At 46.4% G+C, this 16,926-nt stretch overlaps 1 protein-coding gene across 1 annotated transcript in view; it reads left to right on the forward strand.

The window, feature by feature from the left end:
• The window catches only part of LOC141027193 (uncharacterized), a 28,194-nt gene extending 12,948 nt beyond the window's left edge, over positions 1 to 15,246 (forward strand). Inside the window, exons 4-6 of the mRNA XM_073504175.1 lie at positions 14,070 to 14,487; positions 14,883 to 15,159; positions 15,212 to 15,246. Of these exons, the coding sequence (XP_073360276.1) occupies positions 14,070 to 14,487; positions 14,883 to 15,159; positions 15,212 to 15,246 (730 nt within the window). The remainder of the gene's footprint in view (positions 1 to 14,069; positions 14,488 to 14,882; positions 15,160 to 15,211) is intronic.
• Positions 15,247 to 16,926: the final 1,680 nt, after the last annotated feature.

A 16,926-nucleotide genomic window follows, 5' to 3' on the forward strand; every position in this document is an offset into this window, starting at 1 on the left:
ATATTTGGAAGTGGCCAAAGATTACATTAATTTCCTTAATAAGCGTGGAGGGACCCGTACTGTGGAAAATTACTTTTCTGAAAAGCCAAACGCAAGTTCGATCAGTGATCAAAGACTTGGACAAATCTTTTGCTATGGTCGTCGTTCACGTGAGCATCAAATCCCATCGGTCAGACATTGTCAACGCCACGGCTCCGCCCCGAGTCAGTTATGACCAAACGACTTGCAATCAAATCACCGGATTCTGTCGTCGCTCCATGTATCAAACAAAGCAGTCTCAGATCAATACAACTTCTGTTAAGGCCAGCTACACAGGGGAATCTAATAACAGAAGTATCCAGGTGTGGCCTGGTTAAACAAGCCTAATCATGTACTACTAGCTCACGTGGTGACGCAATTCCAAAATCCACTACTAATAGTATTGCTCACGAGAGTACTACATGAGGACCATTAGTACCACGTACATCCGCGCCGCCGGCTCGCCCATCCGCGCCGCCTTACAATGCCACTGATGACTTGCCCGTCCACCCTCGTGGCCGGCTCACATGTTTGCGCCGGCTTACAATATGACGGATAACTTACCCGTCCGCCCCCGCGGCCGACTCGGCGTCCGCGTGGCTTACCGCTCCTGCGATTGACTCGCCCGACCGCACCGGCTTACAATGCCGCGGCCGGCTCATCTGTCTGCTCCCGCGGCCGACTCGGCCGTGATTGGTTTCAGCTTCACCGTGATGGTCATCAACTCCGCGGTGGATAATTTCTGGCCTGACATATCAGGTGAAATCAATCCAGTAAATTTTTATATATTATATATTGTTTTCTTTAAAAGGAGCAATTACTCTGTCCTGTAATATTTTTACACAGGACAATTTTTATGCCATTCACAGACACGCGTATCATGGTCCGGTTGACATCAACATACGGCCGACTCACCCGTCCGCACCGGCTTACAATGCCATGGCCGGCTCATCTGTTGCCTGGGCGAATCAGGACAATTGCCGAGCCTTGGGCTACCAGTTGCCATCTCCACGACCGAGCATTGAGCCGCCGACGCCTTTACCGGTTTCCGCTTCTGAACCGCCCACCGCGATTTAAGCCTGAGCTGCACCTGCCATGCGATGAGCCGCCGGGGCTGTGTTGAGTCGCCCCTGCTGTGTTGACCCGCCATGGGTTGCCGGTCTATCTGAGCTGTTTTCTGTTGCGTTGAACGGATCATCCGCCATCCGAACAGTCAGGTGATATCTATCCGTTTAAAGTTTATTAGCATACATTGTTTTCTGTCAAAGAACAGTTACTCTAGTTTGCGATGTTTTTGATACAGGACAATTGTTCACTACATCAACACAACGTGGTTGACTCGCCCATCCGCGCGGCTTACCTCGCCGGCGATCGATTCGCCCGTCCGGACTGGCTTACAACACCACGGCCGGCTCATCTGTCTGTGTCGCCTCTGATGCAACGGTCATCTTTACCATCCGTCCCTCGCGGGTTGGTCTATATATACACACTGGGCCGCACCTGTATGCATGAGCTGTTTATTGAATATGAGCGAGTCACTGCTTGGGAAGCCCGGTTTTCTTCCAACAAATAGGAGGCGAATTATCATGTATTATCAGCCGCCGTCTGCACTGGATGGTTCAATGGGCAGGCGCACAAGTCGATGCCACTACAGTTTGGTTAACTTCAAAACATCCAGTTGGAAGGAACCATTGGCCGAGTTGCTGACACGGCTCATACGGGATCATTCATAACCCGCCGCAGTCCCTTCAACCTTCTGTGGACTCACATTGCGCTATCAATACCAATGATATACACCTTATGCTATGGTCAATATGGAGAATCTCAAAGCCAACTCCTCGAGTCGTCTTGAGACTCGGGGGCTACAATGATATGACTCGGCATCATTGGTCGATTTCAATGCATTCAAGAACTCTGGGTCATTGGAGGGAAAAATAACCCGGTCCCGAAGGCTGCCGCCATATTGGTGAAAAGTTTAAAGGCCGTCAGAAATTTTCCGGCTTAAAAAGAAGGATTCCGGTTTAGATCCGGCTCGAGAGACTTGATATCTCCCACAAAGCGCCGAAGCTCTTAAATATCCGGTTTAAAATCCGGTTCAAGGGAAATTTATCTGCCACAAAGTTTTGAAGCTCTCAAATCCGGTTCAAAATCCGGTTTAAGGTAAATTTGTTTATCACAAAGCTTTGAAACTTTTAATATCCGGTTTTTCCGGTACAAAAAGAATTTATCTCTCGCAAAGTTCGAGTTCTCAGGAAAAATTAAAGGACCAAAAAGAGTCTTTACAAAGCACAACCCAAACATAGGTACCCTGCTTTAATGACCATTGGGAGCTGATCGTATTCGAATTTAGCTTAACCCTTTTGGTGTGACCCTGATCGTATTCGAATCAGAGTCGTTAAATATTCTTATGATCACTAGGGGGCTTCCTGTTCAAACATAGGTCGTATTTGAACCAAAGAGAACATAGCTGTCGATACCCTTTTGATCGGCACACCGCCGAGCTCATTGGGGAGTTTCTTGGTCATATTTGAACCATAGCTCAACCCCCTTTGGGAACCGACGTGGATCGTATTCGAATCAGCGTCGTTAAACAACTCTCAAGGTCATTTGGGGGCTTCCTATTCAAACATAGGTCGTATTCGAACCAAAGAGAACATAGCTGTCGGTACCCTCTTGATCGGCAATGCCAAAGCCACTGGGGGCTATATGATCGTATTCGAATCTTAGCTTAACCCCTTTGGGATGGTTTTCTGATCGTATTCGAATCAGAAGCCTCAAAATTTTTCGAAGTCTCTTTTTGCAAACAATTTTTGGATTTTATTTGAAGCTCTTTTTCATATCTAAAGTGTATATGAGTGGTTGCTATTTAACCCGGCTTGATTTTCGATGATAAATCGCCAGCTTATGACAATCATCATCTATGTGGAAGCATTGGCTTCTAAGGATCGGGTTATCACCCTTACTGCACAGGTCATGTAAACCGGCAGTACAAATTCGATATCACAGTGGTTATATGTGAGATATTATGACCCGCCCTGCGGTAAACCGCCAAGGGATCTTGTGATCTACTTGTGTGCAGGATAAGACTACATTTGGGTGGTTACCCGCCCTGGCTTTTAACGTTAAGTCGCCAGGGCATATGTTGTTTAAACTCTGTGCAGGATTTACAGGGATATCACTTACATAAATGATTAAGTTCAAGCCCATCATCAAAGATTGAAATTGGTGTCTCAAAAGGGTTATCAATTCTTGGTTTTCTCAAAGGCTATAAGCCGCCGGGTTGTAAAAATTCTGGCTTACATGGAGGCGTATTAAGTCGCCATCGGCCAAGAGCCGCCGGGTATTTAAACTCCGGATTGACTTATCAACAGATGAGGTATTCAAGTCGCTTTGGCGCAATGGCTATTATTTTATCAATGGATATGATTTATTCTACAATGGAAAGAATAGTCCCGAGTCGCTGCAGGCTTACGACCCGGCACTTGGGGGCTAATGCAAAGTCATTTTTTTCTCAACTTATTGAAGACCCGACTCATCACATTCTAAATGAGCCGGCCCTTGGGGGCTACCAATTGCTCTTGTCAAAAATTCAAGGTACACAAGCCTTAATCTATTATATTGAAAGATCCACTATTCAGTTGGTAGAGTACAAAGCTCTTAACCTTGTGGACGTGGGTTCAAGCCCCATGGTGGAGATTACATCATATACTGTTATTATCAATGAATCATATACAAAGTCCCAGCTCAGTAATATCTTACTGACCCGGCCCTTGGGGGCTACACATTGCTGGTCAAGTTACATGATCATATTCACAAAGTCCCTGCTCATTATTGCATAATGACCCGGCCCTTGGGGGCTACAGGTGATATACATATAAGGGGGGGAATCTTCAAATTCTCAGTTTTGAGTAGATCAGATTGACCCGGAGTTTGCAACAATCATGATCCGGTTTCACCAATAATTATGACCCGGCGTCGGCAACAGTTATGACCCGGTGCTATCAATATTTACAAGCCGGCAATTTTGGTTATGATAAACCGGCAAGTTTTACCTCTTCAAGCCGGCCGAAAGTCAGATGAGTATTTCAAGACCAATATATTTTAAGCCGGCGCTTTGGAAGCCGATTCAAGTGGATTATTTCTTACAATATTTCTCTACAAGAGACCAATGCCAGCAAATTGACTATGAAGCTGGCCTATTGACCCGGATTTCTTAAAAGAAGTATCTGGATTTTTTGCATTCACAAAGTTTGAACATATCTACTAAAGGAGATTTGCGATGAGTTCATGGGCATGTATCAAGAAGGAAATGACAAGGATTTAAAGATGATCAGGTGCCGGCTTACAAAAATTTAACCCGGAGCACAACCTATCAAGTTTGTTCTTGTGTTTATTTTACAGGATCAGTTTAACATGGATGAATCCAAATCAAACTGGGGGCTAATGTCGGGGATATACCCCGCGGTATGACCCGGTCGGAATTGGCGACTCACTGATGACCCGCCCGGAGCTTGGCGATTCACAGATAACCTGCCTGATCTTGGCGACTCATTAGTAACCCGGCGGGCGGGTCAGATGGACAACAAGGCCCAAAGCCCAGAAGGCCGGCTCACATTATGATGGGCCGGATTAAGAGGAAAGGGATGACGAATATTTCCTTTACGAGGAAGCAAGACCCGGACTTGTAATCAACTTGTAAGAGAAGATAGACTAGTCGTAGTCCTACTAGGACTCCACATATAACCCGCCCCTCTAACTTATATAAGGAGGGGCGGGGCTCCCCAAGAGGGACAAGGAACAAGAAACAATCTCTAGGGCTAGACACCGAGAGCCGGTTCCCGGCAACTCTCTCATGAGCATAATGAGACCTAGCCACAAACAGCATGTAGGGCTATTACCGGATGATGTTTCCCGGGGCCCGAAGCTGTCTAAATCCTTGTCTTGTGTTGCGTCTCTCGATTCCGCCCAACCCCTCTCAAGCTACCACATAGATGCGCTGGCCTCGCGACTAAGTCCTGACACTAAGGACATCTGCCGTGACAATTCCACGACACAAAGGAAATGACACAAGCCCTGAGCATATCTTCAAGGATTTGACTGACTCGCTCGACTTGGCCACTAGTTTGAGGATGGAAAGCTGTGTTGAAGCGAATGTTGGTGCCCATGGCCTTCTGGAAGGAGTCACAGAACTTAGAAGTGAAGATGCTTCCACGATCTGAAGAAATCAATTGTGGAATGCCATGCAAGGAGACAATCCTGGAGGTGTATAGCTCTGCCAACTCAGCTGCTGTGATGGATTCTTTGATTGGAAGAAAATGAGCCACTTTAGAAAGCTTGTCGATGACAACGAAGATAGCATCATTTCCGCGCTTGGGCTTTGGAAATCCAGTCACGAAGTCCATTTCGATATGATCAAACTTCCATTCTGGGATAGCAAGAGGTTGGAGGAGACCAGCTGGTCGTTGGTGTTCTGCTTTCACTCTTCGACAGACATCACATTCGTTCACGAATTGAGCGATTTCTCGCTTCATTCGAGTCCACCAATACGACTGCTTGAGGTCATGGTACATCTTCGTACTTCCAGGATGAATGGAAAGAAGAGAATTGTGTGCCTCGTTCATTATGACTTTCCTTAGATCACCTTTAGGAACCACAATCCGGTCCTCAAAGAATAAAGTGTCTCTGTCATCAATGCGATAGCACTTGTATTTGGAAAGACCCTTGTCAATACCACGTTTCACCTTCTTCACCATGGTATCCAGGAGTTGTGCCTCACGAATTTGATCTTCCAAAGTAGGAGAGACTATGAGGTTGGCAAGAAAGCCTTGAGGAACAACTTGGAGATTCAGCTTGCGGAAAGCTTCACAGAGGTCCAGTTGGAATGGCTTGAGGATTAAGTTGTTGCAATAAGCCTTCCTGCTCAAAGCATCTGCAATGACATTGGCTTTGCCTGGAGTATATTCAATACTCGGATTGTACTCTTGAATCATTTCGGCCCATCGAGTCTGCCTGAGATTGAGGTTGGGCTGAGTGAAGATGTACTTGAGACTCTTATGATCGATGAATATGTCCACTTGTCTTCCCAACAAGAGATGTCTCCATGTTATTAATGCATGGACAACTCCCGCCAACTCAAGATCGTGAGTGGGGTAGTTCTTTTCGTTGGGCTTCAACTGACGAGAGGTATAGGCCACAACTTTCTTCTCTTGCATTAGCACAGCACCGAGACCTTGAAGAGAAGCATCACAGAAAACTTCGAATGGTTTGGATTCGTCAGGAGGAGTTAAGACAGGAGCTGTGACGAGTTTCTCTTTGAGAGTGTTGAAAGCAACGTCACACTTAGGAGACCAGACATACTTCACATGCTTCTGGAGGAGGTTGGAAAGAGGCTTTGCAATCTTAGAGAAATTCTCAACGAATCTTCGGCAATAGCTTGCAAGACCAAGAAAACTGCGAAGTTGCTTGACATTCTGTGGAGGTTCCCAATTCACAATTGCGGACACCTTCTCGGGATTAACAGTGATGCCCTTGGCAGAGATGATATGACCAAGGTAAAGAACTTCATCGAGCCAAAACTCACATTTTGAAAACTTCGCATAAAATTGATACTCTCTGAGCTTGTCGAGCACCAATCGCAAATGTTTGGCATGATCCTTCTTATTCTTGGAGAAGACCAAGATATCATCGAGATACACCAGGACGAATTCATTGGTATAGGGGTTGAAGATGAAATTCATCATCCGAGAGAATGTTGGAGGAGCATTGACAAGGCCGAAAGACATGACAGTATATTCATAAGAACCAAAGCTTGTTCTGAATGCTGTCTTGGGAATATCTTCTTCATGAATGCGAATCTGATGATAACCCATTCGAAGGTCAAGCTTGGAGAATACTTTAGCACCTTTAAGTTGCTCGAATAACTCATTGATGTTGGGAAGTGGATACTTGTTCTTGATTGTCTTCTTGTTCAATGGACGGTAGTCGACACAAAGTCGTTCCGTGCCATCCTTCTTCTGGACAAAAAGAACACCACAACCCCATGGAGATGAACTCGGCCTGATCAAACCCAGACGCTCTTGTTCATCGAGCTGTTTCTTCAATTCCTTCAGCTCCTTGGGTCCAAGCTTGTATGGACGCTTGCAAACGGGTTCAGTGCCAGGCTCAAGATCGATAACGAACTCAACTGGCCGGTGAGGAGGCATACCCGGAAGCTCTTCTGGAAAAACATCTTGGTACTCACAAACGACTGGAATTTGAGAGATGGCATTCAATTCGCCCTTCTCATTGAGAGAAAACAACCGAATGGTTTCATCACGAGCGGCATAGATAATCACATCCTCAGAAGAGTGTGTCGATTGAATTTCCTTGGCAGCACAATCAAGTTGAGCCTTGTGCTTAGAAAGCCAGTCCATCCCGAGAATAAGATGAATATCCGAGTCACCAAGAACAATTGGAGAAGACAGAAATTTATAGTTTCCCATCTTGATGGAAACATCGGGAGCAACCAAACTAGAAGTCATAAGCTTTCCCGGAGAAACAACTTGCATAACTTTGGATAAAATCTCTGTGTCAACATTGTGCTTCGATGCAAATGGGTATGACATGAAAGAATGCGATGCACCAGTATCAAATAAGAATTTTGCAGGAATATCATTAACTGAGAGATTACCCATTATCACATCAGTAGATTCCTCCGCTTGAGCTGCATTCATCATGTTCACCTTTGCAGACTTGGGATTATGCTTGACCACTGCATTGCTGGAAGATCTCACAGGAGGAGGAGGCGGAAGGCGCCTTTGGTTGAAGCACTTGTTAGCATAGTGACCTTTCTGCTGACACTTGTTGCAAGTCACCTCTGAGACTGGACGATGATAAGGAGCATTCGACTTTGGAGCTTGATTCTGAGACTTGTTCTGATAGCCAGAGTTGGATGAGTGGGAAGATCCATGGCCACCTTTGTTCTTTTGCTGGTAAGGCTGACGAAACGGAGGAGGAGGAGGCAACCAGAACTTCTGTTGCTTAGCAGCCACTAGTGAGGAAGAAGAAGACTGAACTGCGTCCCTGACTCTCTTCTTAGAAGCCTCACACTTGAGCTGAGCAGCCTCTTGCTTCAGTGCCATATTGTAGAAATCATCATACTTGGTCGGCTCAAAAAGCACGAGAGGTAATTGCAGATCTTCTCTAAGGCCACCTCTGAATTGATAGATCATGCTCTTTTCATCAGGAACGTCTTGCTTAGCGAAGCGAGAGAGTTTCTGAAACTGAGTATTGTATTGATACACGGACATGCTGCCTTGCTTGAGATTGCGGAACTCCTCACGCTTGCTCTCGACAACACTTTGTGGAATGTGGTGAGCTTTGAAGTCTCGGCGGAAATCATCCCAGGTAATCACACGACCTCCTCTGGAATCTTTGTATTGTTGATACCACTCGGCAGCTTGATCCTTGAGTTGAAAAGAAGCGAACTTGACAAAGTCCTCAGGCCTGACATTGCTACATTCAAAATGCTTGTTGATGTCCACGAGCCAATCATCGGCATCTGTGGCCTCGGCACAGTAGCTGAAAGACTTGGGCTGATTTGCGAGAAACTGGTTGAGAGTAGCGAAGTGAGGCTGATTGTTACCTTGGCCTTGATTTCCTTGATTGCCTTGCCCTTGGGTGCATTCTTGCAAGAGTTGCAAAATCATCTGAGCATTAGCGTTGGTGGCTGCCATGATAGCTTGCCATGCCTCCGGAGGCGGAGGTGGTGGCGGAGGGTTCGCCTGACTCCCTTCATTGCGTTCCGGATTCTGACGCGTTGGCGGAGCCATCCTGAAGAGGGTGACATCCGTTAGCATCTTGATAGACAAATAGACAAGTAGAATCAACGGATAGAAATTGCAACATATAGTCTTCACAATAAACATTCGAACGAGGATGAACGAATGAATTCCATAGTAAATCATCACACTTCCATTAAGTTGAGAAGCCACTTAGAAAAAGGTATGGAATCAACATTTGACTTCGAAGCAACTCGAATACCACAATTCAAAACAAAACAAAGTATTGGCTTGCAGAATAAGCCGGAACAAACATATGATAGAGATTTCGTCCGAAGTTTTCGTGGTGGGGCCCACACGGGCTCGATCGTACAGCACCATCATGTACAAGGCAGTGCACATGACATACGAAGCGTCCCCAAGTCGGCATAGCCAAGGACTCTTTAAGACACTACGAGACCACTGTAAAACCAACCGTGGAAAGGCGGACCACTAGACGTCGAACCCCAATCTCATATCATGCGTCTGTCGGAAAGATATCCTAGGAGTTACTTGAATTCCCACTTATAAACTCCCGAAACTTTCTGGTCATGCAATCTGGTGTTGGGGATACAGGGGACACAAAATATATCACCCAAACTAGCAATCCCTAGATCCAGCTGTATCCATCCGTCAACACATAACCAAGAAACCTTCGGAAAGCGTGTACCTCAACCTTCGAAAAGCATCCGTTATACGAGTTATGGCAATACTCCCGAACTCCCGCCCCAGTACTGGGTGGCGTTGAGGTGATCTCACCAACAACTGCATAAAAGAGATTTTCGATGTCGGCGAAACTCAGGTATTCCAGAACTGCAACGATAAAATTGTGACGACAACACCTCGGAGCTCAACTCCCCGGGACACTGCCACAACCCCTAAATGTCAGGAGGCACCAAGAACAATGTTCTCGTCACAAAACCATCGGAACGATTCTAAGATACCCGCGTGATCCTAAAAAAAATTAGTGAAATTTGAGGAGAGAAGAGTCAAAACTTCTACGTCAGGAGGCCTCACCAGAGCGACGAAGAGACTGAGGAGTAAAAAGAATCCTACTCTCCGATATATATAATCCTAAGACTCAAAACATTTTTGTTCTAGACTCAACAATGCTAGCGATTCGATCAAGCAGGGGGCTCCTAAGTCGGGGATGGCTCTGATTACCAACTTGTAACGCCCACGATGCGGCAATATCTCCCACGTGTCGAGGCACGACTTAGAGGCATAACCGCATTGTGGTTTTGTCGCAAGAAGGGTCATCTTCACACAATCCCATGTAATGAACAAGAATGGGATAAAGAGTTGGCTTACAATCGCCACTTCACACAATACATAAATTAATTCATACATCATCCAAAATCCACACAAAGACCGACTACGGTCAAATCCAAATGAAAATAAGATAACCCCAAATGCTAGATCCCCGATCGTCCCAACTAGGCTCCACTACTGATCATCAGGAAAAGAAACATAGTAACGACCACGTTCCTCGTCGAACTCCCACTTGAGCTCGGTTGCGTCATCTGCACTGGCATCGTCGGCACCTGCAACTGTTTTGGTAGAATCTGTGAGTCACGAGGACTCAACAATCTCACACCCGCGAGATCAAGACTATTTAAGCTTATAGGGAAGGATGGTGTAATGAGGTGGAGCTGCAGCAGGCACTAAGCATATATGGTGGCTAAACATACGCAAGTGAGAGCGAGAAGAGAAACAACGCAACGGTCGCGAAGCTAGAAATGACCAAGAAGTGATCCTGAAACTACTTAAGTTCATGCATAACTCAAACCGTGTTCACTTCCCGGACTCCGCCGAGAAGAGACCATCATGGCTACACACACAGTTGATGTATTTTAATTAAGTCAAGTGACAAGTTCTCTACAACCAGACATTAACAAATTCCCATCTGCCTCATAACCGCGGGCACGGCTTTCGAAAGATAATACCCTGCAGGGGTGTCCCAACTTAGCCCATTATAAGCTCTCACGGTCAACGAAGGATAAACCTTCTCCCAGGAAGACCTGATCTGTCGTGGAATTGTCACGGCAGATGTCCTCGTGCAAGGACTTAGTCGTGGAGCCATCGCCGCTAGGAAGCTTAAAGGGGTTAAACGGGACAAAGCACACGAAGATTATACTAGTTCGGCCCCTTACGTTGAAGGTAAAAGCCTACTCCAGTTGAGGTGGTATTGCTTAGGGTTTCGATGACCAGGAGCTAAACCGCTCTGCCTGGCTATCAATCTGATCTTACCTGTCCTGAACCGCCGCCGGGTCGTCCCTTTATATAGAGAGGTTAATGCCCAGCGGCTCTCAGAGTCTTGGCCGGCTTATAAACAGCGTCCGGCTCGGACTCTTAACTATTCTTGCCTTACACTACAAGTCATGCCACAACGGCGGTTTACCACTACGGGCCTTAAGCCGCCTCTAGGCCTTAAATCTATTACTAAACCGCCATCCCTAACCTATCCTTGGGCTTCTTGAACGAAGAGTTGTCGCAACGTAACCCGACCCATCTACGGCGGGTTACACCAGTAGCTATATCCTCAACATTAGGCCCCAGATTGATTTGAACCGGTTCATGTCAATCTTCAGTACCTTAAGAGAAAAATCTTCCGGCTTCTGTTTGCGCGAAGGCTATAACCCGCCATGACGTCATCTTCTGGATTCTTGGTAACCCGCCGTGACGTCATCCGCCATTAATGCTCGTTCCATCCAACGTCTCAACGGATCCTTATCTTAATAACTATCCCGAAAATCGAGGCGCCTCTGCAGCTAGATAATCATGTCTTCAGCCTCCTCGTTTCTCGTGCCCACTCATCAGTCGTCCCTTATAAATAGGCCCGGCCCTCAGGTCTTCGTCACTCTTCCCTTTCCATCGTCTTCCTCCTCTCGACACCCCAGAGCCCGAGCTCCGCCGTCGCCGCCGCGCATCCCGTCTGCACCAACCAAGGCCGCTGCATCGACCTGTCTTGACCAGAGAACCGCGACGTATCTCCGCCGCTCGTCAGCACCAGTAAGTCCTCGCCGTCCCGTATACTAGATCCACATTAGGGTTCGCAAGTTCTTCTGTGTTCTTCGTGGTTCCTCGCGATTCCTTCGCAGTTCTTCCACAATGGCTCCCTTTGATCCAAGAGTAATGCACAACTCCGGCGGTAGTCGTTTCACGCCCATTTTCAATATTAGCAGACCCCTTTGCTTGCAAAAAGACCTCATTTAGAGCTTATGAACTTCTCCATATCAGTTTTTAGGTCTAGAAATTTTTCTTTTCTGGACGACCGTTTGATCCAAAATAATCCCTGTAATCTGTGAAACTTGTTTGTGCAACACTTAGGCAAAAACTGCATCTGTTAACCATGGCGGGTCATATCGCCGGCTTAAAAGAAGCCATGCTTTGCGAAATTTCTGGATCATTCATAATAGAGTTAAATAACTTAATTGCTCATGATATCCACGGCGGCTTAAATAACCTGACACAATTAACCATATATCATTAGGCCCTTTCATAAGCCGCCATCTTGAATACTGAACTGAAATTTTCCTCCGGCTTAAATTTGAACCGGAAACTTTATTTTGTCATAGGCTTCCATCTTTCACAATGCCACCTAAGGCTCCCAAAGCACCCATCACATGCAACTGGGTTAGATCCAACATCATCGACAGCATCTTAGCTGACTTCGTGAAAACAGGTTATTTGCCAAAGAAAGAGGTCATGTCCTATCGTGCTCCTGACCCGTCAGAAGAGAGGCATCAACCCAAGGATGGGGAAGTTGCCATATTTATTGATCACATGAACCGGGGCTTTGCTCCTCGCGGCTCAAAATTCTTCAGAGATGTCCTGCACTTCTTTGACCTGCGACCTCAAGACATCGGACCCAATTCTGTGTCAAACATCTGCAACTTCCAAGTGTTCTGTGAGGTGTACCTCGGAGAAGAACCCAGCTTGCTGCTCTTTAGGGAGTTGTTTTACCTGAACCGCCAGAATGAATGTGCCAACGGGCCTAGCTTGGAATGTGGCGGAATTTCAATCCAACGACGGAGAGATTGTCACTTTCCTTATGCTGAGCCGCCAAGCCACCCGAAAGATTGGAACCAGACATGGTTCTACTGCCAGGACACTTCTCCGGCTGACGAGAACCCTCTGCCCGGCTTTCGCGCCCTGCGTCTGGAATCAAATCACCCCTTGCCAGACAAATTATCTCAAGCTGAACGTCAACCACTTACACCCACCATCAACAAAATTAAAGCTCTTCTGGGGAACGGCTTGAATGGTATTGATCTGGTCCAGGTCTGGGTTGCCTGGCAGGTGATTCCTTTAAGTCGCCGCCCCGGCTTGATGTGTGATTACACAGGCCAGAAAGATGATCCTCTACGACACAGCCCAGACGACTTACCTGAGGACGTCATTGATGACACAACCAAGTCGCTTCTAAACGAGAGCCTGGCAGATTGTGGGAGAGTGGGCTTAAGCCCTTTCTGCAAGACTAACCCGGCTCCAGCGGTAAACCATTGACCTGAATGCTTCTCCTTCCATTTTAACAATTTTGTCTTAACTTACTAACCTTTGTTGTATTTTATAGGCTAATGATAAATTCTGGAAGGTCAAGTATGACCACGAAGCTGCCAAGAAAGCCAGAAAAGTTAAAAAAGCCGCCAGGAAAGCCGCTCCCCGTAAGAAGGGCAGTAAACCTAGCGCCTCGGACCTGCTTCGTCTGGAAGACACCTCCGAGTCAGAGGTAGCTCTTGACTCTTTAGGCTCCTTTTTAACCATCTTATTGACACGGATTATCGGCAGGAGGACACTGGAACAAGTCATGAAGTGAATGAAGAGGTAACTATAATTTCATCCGACTCCGAGCCTTTGCCAAGACGGAAAGTTCGAAGAGTAACCCAGAAAGTAAGATTTTCAGATCCTTTAGCTTATCAAGATCCTCAATTTCTTTTGAAGCGACAGAATTATGAGAGCCAGAGGCAGACCCGGACCAGCAAAGACGCAGACCTCTCCTCCGGCTTACCCGAAGCAACAAGGAAGCACCGGACTGAGGTTATCTCCGACTTATATGCTTTTCATCCTTTGGCGGGCGTCACTCGTCAACCACTCAATTCTTCTGATTCAAACTACCAGGGAACTTCACCTTCCTCCGGCGACTCAATGCAGTCTAGCTTGCCGGCCTTCAAGACCGCACCCGGGTAATGATGATTAGCTTACCTTGTGCTTATCTTACTCATGTTTTTGCACTAACTCTTTGACTTTCAGTGTACAAGTAAAGCCCAGCAAGAGGGCAAAGAAAAATAAGCCGGCCGAAGAGCCGGTCCTGACTGAACCTGAGGCTTCTGCTCATGAGCCGCCATCTGCACCAGCTCCTGCCACCACTGTTCCATCTGATGAACAAGTCATGGAAGGTTCTGATATCCCGGAGATCCCCAGCCCGGCTCATCCAGATGATCCGGACGTTGTAATCACCCGGACAGAGTTTGTCGAACCGGGAAGACCCACCGTGTTAGCTAGATGCTCTGCCAAGGAAGAACTTCTGGAACGCCGCAGGGCCAGGCTGGACATCACTGACTATGCTAATCTGAGAATTGGAGATATTGTCTCTGGCTATGTTAATCAAGTGCACAACAGCCGGGACCTGGAAATTGATATGGTGAAGCAAATACAGCAAAAATCTGAGGTATGACTCTCTTGCTTACTCCATAGTTATCTTTACCATGCCAGCCCCCAAGTCTATGACTTATGATAAAATATGTTGTAGACTTAATACCGGCTTAATAATTACTGCAAGAAAACTGGCTTACCTGGTAACACTCAAGGGCCAGCTTAAACAGCATAGTTGACCCGGTTCTTTCCTTACTTTAATCAAGTAGTTGAGCAACGTTACACATTAGCCCCCAAGTGCCAAGTACCTTTGCCTGCAAAGTGCTTGGGACTTACTTTCATGAACCGGCACTGTAAATAGAGCTTTTCAGCATACATTAGCCCCCAAGTGCCAAGTGTCTTTGCTTGCAAAGTGCTTGGGACTTAATGTTGCATTATAATCACCCTAACTGTAACCCGGAATTTGTACAGGCCGCCTGTAAGAAATTTGAATCGGAAATCTCTGATCTAAAGAACCGCCTGAAGACTCAGGAAAGTGAGACCCAAAAGGCCAATTCCAAATTTGAATTCAGTGTATCTGCACAAGAGAAACTGAAGAAAAAGTTTGAAGCAGAAAGAAAAGCCTGGGCGGATGAGAAAACTGCCTTGCTCAGCCGGGCCAAACAAGCGGAGGCCGCTCTTACTGAAAGAACCGCAGAACTTTCCGGCTTAAAACGCCATGTATCTCAGATGGTCTCCGCAATCTTTGGTAAGTTACTCTGTAAGTTTCTAACTAGTTTACATCGTTCATTTCCCATAAGTATCACCATTGCCATTAGCTCACCTGACTTTGTAATGCAGGTCCCAGAAGTTCCAATCTCAATCAGAACGTGTTGACCAAGCTGAAGGCAGTTTATACCTTGGTAGAACAACTTTACACCGGGTCACAGCGTGCTTTAGTCGTTGTGGCTCTGTCAAATGAGGTTCCCACTCACCTGGCAGATGTACTCAGGCGGCTTGCCGTACTTCCTCAACGCTTCCAAGAGTTGAGACGGGCTTCTGCAAGAGCCGGAGCTATAGCCGCTCTGAGCCGGGCCAAGGCGTTTCTACCGGAGCTAGACCCGGCCGACATCGCTCTTGGATACCCCAGCTTGAAGGAAGACGGCACCCCCTTTGACCAGAAAGACTTCGCCGCCTGTGTGAAGAGCGTGCGCCCGGTGGCCACCTTGATTGGTAATGATACAGACCTTACCAAGTATCAACCGGGCTATGACGCGGAGAATCAGAGGATCCCAACACCACACTATGAAGCAGTCAGCCTGATTCCTCCGACTCGTAAGCATACCTTCGCCCCTGAAGTTGACCCGGCCGGGTTAATTGATGATGAGGCTCAATTTGAAGCCTTGAGTGGCATTGACTGGAAATCATCAACCTTCCAGGTCATGGACACAGCCGGAGGAGCGGAGAGGGATGACCCGGAAACCTCAGGCCAACAACGCCCTTGATCTCGCAGGCGGCTCATATGATGTCTTAAAAGACGATGCCTCACCTTTCGGACTCGGGGAGTCATGTAATAGAGTAGGACAAACACCTAATTTTGTCGTGCCATCGCACACGTGCGTAACGCTCAACATTGTTTAAGCTGCCCTTTTTATATTCTTCCGGGTTATGCTTGATCCTCTGTTTTCCTTATGTTTAAAGAGCTGTCCTCAATTGTCCTGCATAGAAAAACAAATCACAATTCTCTAGGCAGCTTACTGCATGGAGAGTCACCTATTTCACATATAACCCGGAATATGAATCAAAGTCATAATAAACTGGCCCTCAATTATATCTTCGAGATAACCATAACAGCATACCTGCGATCCTTCAAATATACTTCCGGTTTATATAACCCGAATAATGAGGTTGAGAACTCCGGCTCACCAGCACTTATAATACTTATTATGTGCCATCAACATTATTAATCAAGGTTAAGCCGGTGGAATTAGAACCACCCTTGAATACTTTTGATATGATCAAAAGAACTTGTTTGCAACAAAAAGATGTCAAAAATTTGGAGGCTTCTGATTCGAATACGACCAGAGAACTGTCCCAAAGGGGTTAAGCTAAGATTCGAATACGATCATATAGCCCCCAGTGGCTTTGGCGTTGCCGATCAAGAGGGTACCGACAGCTATGTTCTCTTTGGTTCGAATACGACCTATGTTTGAACAGGAAGCCCCCAAATGACCTTGAGAGTTGTTTAACGACGCTGATTCGAATACGATCCACGTCGGTTCCCAAAGGGGGTTAAGCTATGATTCAAATATGATCAAGAAAAACTCCCCAATGAGCTCGGCAATATGCCAATCAAGTGGGTATCGACAGCTATGTTCTCTTTGGTTCGAATACGACCTATGTTTGAACAGAAATCCCCCAAATGATCATATTTTTAACGGCTAGATTCGAATACGATCATAAGCCGGATCAACCTCCAAGTGACCATGTAATATTACAATGAAAATAACAATGATACAGTTACCTTTGGAGGAAA

Source organism: Aegilops tauschii, chromosome 1 (genome assembly GCF_002575655.3).
Source record: "Aegilops tauschii subsp. strangulata cultivar AL8/78 chromosome 1, Aet v6.0, whole genome shotgun sequence".
NCBI classification, from domain to species: domain Eukaryota; kingdom Viridiplantae; phylum Streptophyta; class Magnoliopsida; order Poales; family Poaceae; genus Aegilops; species Aegilops tauschii.